This window comes from Cydia pomonella, chromosome 22 (genome assembly GCF_033807575.1).
Source record: "Cydia pomonella isolate Wapato2018A chromosome 22, ilCydPomo1, whole genome shotgun sequence".
Lineage (NCBI taxonomy): Eukaryota > Metazoa > Arthropoda > Insecta > Lepidoptera > Tortricidae > Cydia > Cydia pomonella.
The window spans coordinates 4,941,861-4,954,012 of NC_084724.1; the positions used below are offsets into that span (position 1 = coordinate 4,941,861).

The 12,152-nt window shown below is 36.7% G+C and overlaps 1 protein-coding gene across 3 annotated transcripts in view; it reads right to left on the bottom strand.

The window, feature by feature from the left end:
- Window positions 1-12,152, bottom strand: part of LOC133530350 (glutathione synthetase-like) — a 37,661-nt gene continuing 25,509 nt past the window's right edge. For all 3 annotated transcript variants that reach the window (XM_061868259.1, XM_061868257.1, XM_061868258.1), the window contains 7 exons: window positions 11,106-11,210; window positions 10,104-10,198; window positions 9,506-9,617; window positions 7,668-7,803; window positions 6,185-6,276; window positions 4,394-4,550; window positions 1-3,954 (listed from right to left, as the gene is read on the bottom strand). In XM_061868259.1, coding sequence (XP_061724243.1) covers window positions 4,421-4,550; window positions 6,185-6,276; window positions 7,668-7,803; window positions 9,506-9,617; window positions 10,104-10,198; window positions 11,106-11,210 — 670 coding nt within the window. In that variant the 3' untranslated portion in view covers window positions 1-3,954; window positions 4,394-4,420. The remainder of the gene's footprint in view (window positions 3,955-4,393; window positions 4,551-6,184; window positions 6,277-7,667; window positions 7,804-9,505; window positions 9,618-10,103; window positions 10,199-11,105; window positions 11,211-12,152) is intronic.

The window sequence follows — 12,152 nt, forward strand, 5'->3', positions numbered from 1 at the left end:
TTCATTTATTGTGTTTATTTGGTAGTCAAAATAGTAAAAAACATATTTCATTACATGTATGATATATCATAGCCTATACAGCAGCACCAATTAAATAACAAATCAAAATACTTCTATACTTATGTTCCAATAAAACTTTTCAAGAATTTCAATTTCAAGAGTTTCAAGAATTTCAATTTCAAGGGTTTCAAGAATTTCAATAAATTAATTATTATTTTTGAAGATATAAAAGGACCAGTAGAAGTTTTCTGATTTGTTCATTTAGTTATTTACACCAAGTTACTGTACAAACCCAATGGAATTATTTCATGAAAATAGTAATAATAAATTCTTTGGAATGTAAATCTAGTAAATAAAAAAAATATAATAGTATGCTCAAGTCATAGAAATACTTTAATAAATTCGGAATCTAAAATAAGAATTGCGAGATCGGTAAATTGTAATATAGGTCAATGTGAGGCAGACCAGCGGCGGTAGCACGGACGCATTTTTATCGCTTGTCGCCATGCCTCTCACGTTCTAACAAGTATGTAAGTGCGAAAGTGACAGGCATAGTGACAAGTGATAAAAATGCGCCCGTAAAGCCGCACCTTATAAAATTCATAGCAGGTAAGACCGTTATACGGCAAGACATCTCGTATTTGTATACGTACATCGCACACACAGAAAGGAAAAGCTTTACTCATTTACTCTATCTGCTCTCTACTATACTGACCTTTTGTAAGTGGAGTATGTGTACAAACGCATAAAAGCGACGAAATAGCTTGTAAACGGTCTTCCCTTATAGACGGTCTTCGCCACATTTTATTCCCAATTTTTCGAAGTCAACTGGCGAAATGTGTGCGATTTTGTCGTTAAGTTTAGCAAACTATTTGCTATCTATAAATATTATACATACATTTGAGGGCATTGGATCGTTTATATGATCCATTTTCCAACAAGTTTCTTTACGACATGACCTGTTTAAGTTTGCTATTAAGTGTATATACTCGTAAATTAGGTTATATATAACTTTCATAATACTTACATTTGATATTAAAAGTGCAACGGAGATCATTTATGTATGTGCAATGAACCTCAAATCATATTGCAATCAATTTACAAGATACGAGTCATAAAGAAGCGAAATCAGCACCGTCTACTTCAACAGAAGAAATATTTAACAGGGAATATTACGCGAAACTCTACTTAGGGGGCGCCACTTTCACAATCCATCACAATCTGAGGGTCTACCGCGAAACAAGAAAATCGAAATTTCGTTATCTAACCTCTCTATCACTCTTGCATATTCGAGCGATAACGAGGTAGATAACTAAATTTCGATTTTCGCGTTTCCCGGTAGGCCCTTTGTAAACAAACCGCCTTGATGCAACAAGGTCATATTTTATTATCTGTGAAAACTTGTCAAAAAACAGTTTAAGGCACAGTATGTATAAGTTACTCTATGGTTTACGAAAGATGCTAGTGCAGCACTCCGGCGGCAGCTCATTGCAGTAATACTCTCTATTGCAAAGGCGTCATCCATTTCCAGTTCTTCACCCCCCTATCCACGCTTTTTTCTATCTCATGATCTCTATTTGGCATGACCCCCTCCTCCCCTTGTTGCTGTGACATAATATATAGATAATCCCAAACTTATAAGTCTTAAGTGTTAGTTGAAGAGGATGTTACTGACTTTGCTTCTATTTGACTTATTTATTCTTAATTATGTTTCACTGCGCACCGGGCAACAGAAATATTCACACGAAAAAAGTGTTCAAAATGATCTGCACACGACTCTACTTCAATAAGTGAATTTACTTTAATATAAATTTGTTTTAAACATATAATTCGGTTATAAATCTTATAGATCGTGTCATTCACGAAGACGCGTGCTTTGACCCGTTATGTCATGTAATTCAAGGTTAAATTTGACAAATCTACGCGTCATTGTGGATGACACGAACTAGAAGGTCACAACGAAAACTCAATAAAATTACAATATCGTCAGGTGATAAGCAAAACTCACTATAATTACCACCACAAGTTCATAGCCCATGTACCCCATGGTTCATTAAAATAAGGTTGATTGAAGTAAGAGTGAAGTAGGAGCGGGGGGGCAAGTTGCTATCGCCAGAGGGCTATCGGGAGGGGAGACGCCGAAGAGGAGCATAAAAGTATAAAAAATTTAGCTCCAGGAGTGGGAGGGGGGCGGCTGCCCCCACTGCCTGTACCTGCCTGCGCCCATGAATACAGAGCCATCGTGAACCTTACAAGTAGCAAAATAAGGTTGATTTTTATATGGTCACTCTTTTGCTATTACTCTATTAGTGACTTTTGGTTGTTACTTGACAATACTATTTTATGTACCTAGAGCATTAAAGTAAGAAATGTCTCGACAAACATGTTATCTGAGGCTTTATTTACTGGTCGAGGTGTGTATACTATTTTTCTGTTCGACGGAACCGGAAAGCGGCAACTTCGTTTCGCTTTCTGCAAGAACATAAATATACAAGATGCAACAAAAACTGGGGATCCGTTAAAGTGTTCGCTGAGCACAAAAAAGTATTAAAATAATTTTTTGACAAAAAAAAAACTTTTTCTATGGCATGTCGTCCAAGTCGACCAACTCTTCATACAAAAGGCCAAACATTGTTCGGGTCAAAAAAGTATTTTCTCCCACATTTTCCTAATTAGAATACCAAATATAAGTTAATCGTGTCCCCACTTTTTTTACACCTTGTATTGTTGCCAACGCTCGAAATCGGAGCAATTTCGAGTGCAGGTTCCTCGATTTCTCGGCCTTCGAGTGTGAACTCTAGCGGTACAAAGTGTTACAAGTCGGGTACCTAAGTAAGGCCACTAGTTACATCGCCATCAGATCTATCGGAGCCACCTCAGAAAGCGTTCAAAAATATCTGAACATGCACTTGACGTCTTGAAAGTAGATGGTCTAAGATACGTTATAACACATTGACACATCGGAAATAGGTTGCCTAGTTAAATTGCTTACGGACAATTTTTTTTGTTATATAATTGTATATTATATCAAATGAAAGCTTATTTTGTTTTAGATAAAAATCGGTCAATCTAGGCAACCATGGATTCGACCAACTTTTTAATAAGGCAACCTATTACAGTCAGATTATATATAAAATAAGCTTTCATTTTATATAACATACGATTAAATAAAACAAAAGTTTTTTTTTATATTGTTATGTTAATAATGATGAAATTGATAATACCGTATTTTTTGACATTTAGATTTTATTCTAGAAAGTTTCTAGACTAGTATTTTTATACGATTTTGGTGTTTGACGATCCTTTTGTGAAATTCTTATTATTAAGTTTACCATATCTATAATAATTCAATGTTTTTTTAGAACAATAATAACTGCATCAATAAATCGCTCTGATATTTAGATTAAGATGATATTTGTAAAATTTGACGATTTAAAAGTACTTGTTGCTAGGCCTATTTGAATAAAGAATATATTAACTTGACTTATCCATAAAAAAATATAACCAAATCGAACAAGGTCGCAAGCAATGCTATAAATTTCTAATTATAGTTGCAGATTTCAATTTTACTAAACAACCTTCCTTATAACGGGCTGATATTCCTTATAACTTATCCCCTGCCAAGAGGTTTGGTTCAGATATTTGTCAACATCTCGCTCCGATATGTCTGATGATGGCACTGTACGGACGGGTAACAAGGCGAGTATATCGAGTAGCTGTGAGTTACAGCAAAGACAGATTGGTCGAACAAGATGCGTAAAATCTAAAACAATTTCGTGCTTCAAATTGACAGGAGATGGCGCTGTTCAGCTCCATCTATCAATACATTTTTCGTTTTATGGCTCCATCAAGGTGTTGATGATACTGCCAATGTCGAGGTCGGATAAGACACGGCTAGTATGATTGTTATCATATTACGATCATAGACAGTGTTCGGTGGAGTATCCGATCAATCTGCAAAGAAACACAAATTATCACTAAATAACTAACAGACGACATACAACTGTGTACAGCTCCATACATTATGCGTATGGAGTGTGAAATTAAAAGGAGTAAAATCTCTTCTGGTAGAACTCTTGCAAAAGTGTCCAGCTGTCAGCTATAAATAATAGTTCCAAATCTCTCCAGAGTAGCGCTAGAGTAGCTAAGTGCGCTGTCTATGATTTGTTTTTTTTTTTCAAGTATTCTAGGTATTGTAGCGCCACCTATTTAAGGTTTTTTGATGGCACTCTTTCGTACATGGAGATTCTATTCCTTACCTCCACCTTCCATAATTTTGCGGAAGCTCTGATTGTCAATAGTTGACGTTTGACAATTCAGTGACCATAAGGCGCGGTACAGCGCCATCTGTTTTGGATGTCAAACTAAGGGGCATGTTTTTCTTAGACTTTACCTCTCGATTACAATAAATTCTCTTAGGTTAGAGGTCGAGTAGGTAGGGCGAGTCGAGAGCCCCGAGGCCGGCCGCGACGCCGCCCTCGTTCGCGTCCGCGAGCTTAGTACGCAGCATGTGGCCTACTTGTCGGTTGCTGTAGATTTTGTCTTTTGATCTGGAAAAAATGCAAACAATTAAGAGTGAAGTAAAAGATTTTGTCTTTTGATTTGGAAATAATGCAAACAATTAAGACTGAAGTATAATAGCATGTATTCATCCATAAAAAAGAGATCATGTTTTTACACTTCTAAATATTTTACATTCTCCATGATTTTTTAGCGAAAAAGCGGCCAAGTGCGAGTCGGACTCGCCCATGAAGGAGAAGGATTCCGTACCATTTATGACATATTAAAAAAAAACTACTTACTAGATCTCATTCAAACCAATTATCCGTGGAAGTTTGCATGGTAATGTACATCATATATTTTTTTTAGGTTTATCATTCTCTTATTTTAGAAGTTACAGGGGGGGGGGGGCACACACATTTTTCCACTTTGGAAGTGTCTCTCGCGCAAACTATTCAGTCAGTTTAGCCTTTTGACCGCCAAAGACGTCTTATGACGCGCGCGGCTACAGCCCAATATCAACCGTCATGCGTACCGACAAGGTTCACGATTACGCGCCGCGTACGATAGACGTGGCGTTTAAAAGGTTAGAAAAAAATGATATTAGAAACCTCAATATCATTTTTGAAGACCTATCCATAGATACCCCACACGTATGGGTTTGAAAAAAATGTTTTGTTTGAACCCCCAAAAATTATTGTTTTTTTTTTTCTTTTTTTGTGTAAAAATCTTAATGCGTTCATAGAATACATCTAATTACCAAGTTTGAACAGTATAGTTCTTATAGTTTCGGAAAAAAGTGGCTGTGACATAATCAGACAAACAGACGGACATGACATATCTATAAGGGTTACCTTTTTTTTGCCATTTGGCTACGGAACCCTAAAAACAACGGGTTGCACTCCGGGAGTGCCGGCAAAAGTGAAAACTTGAATATTAACGTTGTGCATTTTTGATATTTTGGAGAAATTGAGTAGCAGTTTTATAAAAAGAAATAATTCTCTATTATGCCTACGTAAATAAATTTGAGTGTGGAAGATATTTTGAAATGCGAATTTTAACATATATAACAGAGTACAGCCTACACAATCAGTAAATGTTAATGAATCGTTCACCATCATATTAAGTAAAACAATCACCTTCTTTTCTGTTATTTAACTTTTTGGTAAGGAAAAATTTGAGTATCTACAATCATGGACACCCAACAACACAAAGATACAATACAACACAATTAACAAAGATTAAACCTCTTTAATCGTTATATAATAAAAAATCTCTGGAGTTGCAGGCGTACATAGGCTACGGATACTGCTTACCATCAGGCAGGCCGTATGCTTGTTTGCCACCGACGCAGTATAAAAAAAAAATTTTTCAATCGGACGGTCACGTGACACCTGACGCGAGTTTAACATTTTTTCCCCATCACAAATAGTGCACAGCGCCGCTAAAGAAGTTTTCACTTCAAAAACAGAAATTGATCGAGGTTATAATGAAGGCTAGTAAAAAAAAGGTAGGTTTTCTGATTAAACTCGCGTTCGCTCATTAATGCAACTCCCATGCAAAAAGCTAAGCGTATTTATAGTCTGGCAACCTTGTCAGTCAGTAATAGTCAGGGTGCTAGTAAAATACAGTATTATTCTCTCCATGTTTGAAATGAGACAGTCCTGGCCCAAATAATAGTTACCCGATGATAACACCGAAGATGCCGAGCTCGGACACCAGGTCGGCGAGCGGCGGCGGCACCGGCCCGCCCGGCCGCACCACGTAACCGGATACCTGCAAACACGCCATTTCTACACTTCTGCGAATTGACAACATTTTATATTTCTGACACAAAAATTACTCATACTCATACTTATTTATTCATAAAGTCAATTTACATGTCAAAACAAATTACTACTAAATTAAAGTTACTGACTTAAAATTAGAATTACAAGAAAAATTAAAACAGCCTATTTACATTTAAAATTGAGATCAGAAATTAAAATCAGGATCAAAATATACATAAAATTAACAATGAGATCAAAATTAAAATCAATTAGTATCAGGATTAATATTAGTTCTCTACATTTTAATTGAAACGAGGAATACGCTGATAGTTTATTTTTCTCACTAGGGCTTGTATTTTTTTTAAGTGTACTTGTTCTAAAATGGCGTATTTCCAATTCTACGCTAGAAGCTAGTCTTGTCTCTATTGAAAAAAAAAACATGAATTCATTATTAATTTGACGTTGTCATTGCCATTGTTGTTTTAAATCATTATTGATAAAATATCAGATTTTTACGAAGATTTGGATATAATAACGGATAATGATAAATAAATACGATACCAGGCTTTCATTCGGATACAACGGATCGACGGATAAACATGTAAGTAATGTAATTAAATGTTTGTTTTTTTTTTTTTTTTTTTATGCTACGTTGTCCGATGTCTTCGACAAATCATTTAAGTAGGTAAGGGACGAAACAATATTTGGTATACTTTAGAGGAGTATATACCTCATCGACCCCTAAGGCTTTGTCCACTTTAAAAACTATTAGTGGATAGTGATTTAATTACGAAAATACATTTTTGTTTGTTTCGAATTCCAATCAATACGTCGTATTTAATTGACAATGTCAAATCCAATATTATGACAGCTATTTTTTTCTCGTGATGAATGGCAATGGCATTTCACCTATTGTGCCGTAGAATTGGTAAAAACCCATTTTTTTATTCTTTTGTATTTTTTGAATAAGCGATTTTTTAAATTTTTGCAGTATTCAGAAAGCAAATTCTTTCGAATCATATGTACAATTTATGGTTTTATAAAAATGAAATGTTGTCAAGTGCGACAGAACATCATTCGCGGTTCACGGTACACCCTCTGTAGTCAACAAGCCTAATCTAGTAATTTATTATTTTTGGGATCAGTTTTTTTATTAAAGCGAACTCCGAGCTCCGTCAAAAAGTAAGTAAAAAAACCCTAAGATGAGTAGCAAGGAGCTCAATAAGTATAGTTTAGCCATTTCCGCCTGTCCGCCAGCGACGCTTAGGACTCGAAAAATGTGATTACGTATGGATATCGATATAATGAAGTGTAATATGGGACGTTTCGTACATAGAATTATAAGTGAAAGGGAATACACGTGAGGCTAATTTTTCCCTGTGAAATGTGTAAACTAACCAGCGGTGGTAATATCCGCTCCATGAGGATGTATGCGGCCCGTTCGCGACTGTGTCTCATTCGAAGTAACGCTTCGCGGACGTCAGCTCCATATAAATTGTTGCCGCCTCCCTCTCGCTGGGGTTTCAGCACGAACCTGTGCACAAATATAAGCAGTGTTATAGGGGTAATAAATCACTGAGAAACTCACCGAATAGAAGCTGAGACATATTATGAGACGCGACGTTGACCATGTCGTGAAAAAGGCGCTGGCCGTCCAGGAGACCAAAAGAGGACCAGGGCCGGCCTGCTACCTGGTGGTCCACCGTGTCAAAGGATTTAGAACGAGCCCAATTAAATCCACAGACAACCCAGGACAGACGAACCTGCCGCATGAGAACGAGGTGAGCCGACCCCAAATAATGGGATAAAGGCAAAGGAAAACGAGAAGATGGGGTAATAAATCCTAACGTCTGTAAAAAGCAACTGCAATGAAACGGATTGAATGATGCTGCACATCTCTTTCTGCACTAAAAAAAATATGATGTATCGAGCACACATTAAGGTGATTTATCGGCATTACCAGATAAAAATAAATTATTGATTATCTTTGAAATCGGTGTCTTTGAGAAAGTTACTTAATTTAAGCTCAAGAATGCAACCTTGAAATCAACGGAAAAGAAAATTCGATGTATTTTAGTTTATTAACACATGTTTAATTTTTTACGTGGTTTGACGGATTATAATCAATGTATAAAGTCTCTGTCTTTGGATTGTCTCAGTTTATTGGGTTTGAAAATAGGGAATATTACGAGATACTCTGCGTAAGGGGCGCCACTACCACAATCCATCAAAATCTGAGGGTCTACCGCGAAACAAGAAAATTCAAATTTCGTTACCTAACCTCTCTATCACTTTAGCAAATTCGAGCGATAAAGAGGTAGATAACTGAATTTCCATTTTCGCGTTTCACGGTAGGCCCTTTGTTAACAAACCGCCTTGATGTATTAATGTCATATTTTATTATCTGTCAAAACTTTTCAAAAAACAGTTTAAGATTTTAGAACAAAAATTTTAAATTGATAGATTTAGTCGTTGAAATTGTACACCTTTTGTTACGTAATATCTAAATAACAAGTATTGGTTTCTATTAGCACGTTTTTTCATCTTGCCTTTTAATAATGAGGTCGCAAGTGTGCGTCCTCGGTAATAGGTGACGAGAAGGGACATTTTTAAAAATTCATCAAAAAATTATGGTGGTAGCAAATGTTGTAGATTGTTTAAGTATCAAAATTACGTTAAAATTAAGTCAATTTCCAGAAAAATTGTCACTTGTTTTGAAGTAATTTCTGGAGAAAATTGATATCGTCTAACTTTCATTTACACTACTTCAAATATATAATAACAAAAATGTAGTTTATTAAAGTTGAAGTACAGGATATGTGTAATACAAAATTACCATTTTTAGCAGACCAAACTTTACGAAATTTACAAATAAGATCGACAAAATCACTGCTTTACGCGCGTTTACCTAAACATTCATCAAAAAAAAAAATCATTACTAATTAAGTGAGTCTGTTTTCAAAAAATTGATTTATTAAAATGAAAGATAACAAGACGTGCTAATAGAAACCAGTACTTGTTATTTCTAATAGTTAACAAAAGGTGTACAATTTCATGCGCTAAATCGGTCAATTTGACATTTTAGCAATTAAAATCGATAACGGCCTCTTAAGGCGCAGTATGTATAAGTTACTCTATGGTTTACTAAGGTGCTAGTGCTGCACTCTGGCGGCAGAACATGGCAGTAATACTCCCTATTAAATGAAGATGAAACAATCGAGGGACAATTAACTAACCGTTCAGCATCTTCTAGAGCCATCTCGACCGCTCGCTCTCCGCTGTCGTCGAAGTCCAACGAGTACAGTCCAGTGAAAATATCCCTTACTCGGCCCGAAATAGCGCCAGCGCCTACAAAAAATTTGAAAATTTTCATTTTTTGTGCAAAAATCCTATTTTTGTATGAAAAGGTATTAGTATTATTTCATAAACAAATTCCTCGCCCGTAATTTATACAAAAATGATACCAAACTTGACCTCATAGCTACAACAGAGCGCGAAATTAACTACCGGAGCCACCTTTACCCCCTTTGGAGGTAGCCAAGAGTTTTTTTTATTTATTTATTTGAATCAAAAGAAGATTACAAGAAGCCTTAAACTACTAATCTGCCAAACTGCTGTACACTGATCTACTGATTAACTGTAGTTAATCGTATTTGATCAGATTAGTGCGATCCAAGGAATAATCGTGCCAAGCGGCATCGCCTGAAACAAAAGTGCATACAGCTCCACACATTTCTGCACTTAGTTCTCCTACTATTACTAGTGTATGGTATGGACGGACATTAGAGGGTACATTATATACGTGATACGTGTGGTATATTATATTAACTTTACCTAGGAATTGTTCGAGCGCACCGGGAGCCGCTAGCGCCTGCTGTACCTTCTTCGTACCAGCCAGCTGGTAGTGGATGGACGGACATTTGATGGCCCTGTGAACAAGAGCTAACTTGACGACCACCGAACAAAAATATGTATAATCATTAGTGTCCGAACGCAACCGGATTTTTCGCCGAAACCGAAACCTTACTCTAGTTTAGGCCAAATGATTTTTATGCTGATACCTGCCGAAACCAAAACTTCTGTCAAAAACTACCGAAAACACAATCTTGTAACATTAATAATCTACACATGATTATTCATGAAATAAAATAATTGAAACAGATTACAATGAATTCAAAATACCACAGTACAGGTTTAGAAATAGCAAAGATAATTTGAAATAGAGGTGGATTGTCAAAGTAAACTTCGTAGCCACAGTAAATTTACTGCCATCTTTAGAACGCCATTTGACTTAGATCCTTATTATTTTTCTGATATGTGTTGAATTTGTTAAATGTCAAAAAGTGGCGCCATCTAATAGAGCATTGGTACGGCGGCATCGTTTCGAGCGGCGAAATTCTCTTTGGAAATACTCACGTGGATCGTTCTACTCTGAGCCTCGCATCCCATCGTTTCGAGCGGCGAAATTCTCTGTGAAAATACTCACGTGGATCTTTCTACTCTGAGCCTCGCATCCCATCGTTTCGAGCGGCGAAATTCTCTGTGAAAATACTCACGTGGATCGTTCTACTCTGAGCCTCGCATCCCATCGTTTCGAGCGGCGAAATTCTCTTTGGAAATACTCACGTGGATCTTTCTACTCTGAGCCTCGCATCCCATCGTTTCGAGCGGCGAAATTCTCTTTGAAAATACTCACGTGGATCGTTCTACTCTGAGCCTCGCATCCCATCGTTTCGAGCGGCGAAATTCTCTGTGAAAATACTCACGTGGATCTTTCTACTCTGAGCCTCGCATCCCATCGTTTCGAGCGGCGAAATTCTCTTTGGAAATACTCACGTGGATCGTTCTACTCTGAGCCTCGCATCCCATTCCTTTTGAGATGGATACTGCGCCGGTTCATACCCAGATCTGTAGTACACAACGGCGACCACTTTATCGTCTCTGAAACAAACAGGTACAATTAATAAGCAGATACCATCTCAACCAACATGGTGAATAGTCGTAAATCATCATTATCCAGTCGTCTCACTCGTACTCGCGGTCTCTAGCGATATGTGTTGCAACTTTCTCACTTTATTTTTATTGCCCTGTCGGCACGTTGATTTTGATTTACAATAGTAGCACATAAGACAATCGAGGTCACCACTAGAGACCGAAATTATTGTGGCATTCTTAAACCGTCATCGGGAGTTCTCATTTATCGAGTTCCGATACACATATATCGATACAATGTAGAACACAAAATATTTATTATAAAGTTATAATAGTTAATGGATATTTGAATGTAAAAATAAGTAATTTAAGCAGATAATATGGAAAAAAGATGACTTGGAATATCTGTTAGCACTAATACATACTTTGAACGTGAAATTGTAAAAAAAAAAACACGGAACAGCGGTGGCAGCATGGTTCCATTTTTATCACTTGTCACTATGACCGTCACTTTCGCACTTATATACTTGTTAGAACGTCACAGGCATGGTGATAAATGATAAAGAGAAGACCATCTTAGCCCTAGAACTAATTAAATGCGAAATTATTAAGTTTTCATTGTTTTTATTGCACATCTCTATTTCACATTTTCAACTGCTTATAAGTTATCTAGAAGAGATCGCTCTTTAGCGATAAGATCGCTTGTTCTTTACCTCTACTTTTAATCTACACTGTATCGATTGTATCGATATACGTATCTCGAAAGTCGGCAAATGAGAAGTCCCTAATGACAAATCACACTGCCAAGAGAATTCTGGCCTCTGGTCACCACACATAGGTCCATCCGTACAGTACTGTTTAGTAAGGGAGCGCGACCAATTATGTCCAGATCAGTTGCCCCCATACTTATGAACAGTACTCGTATTTGTGTAAATTTAAAATATTTCCAAA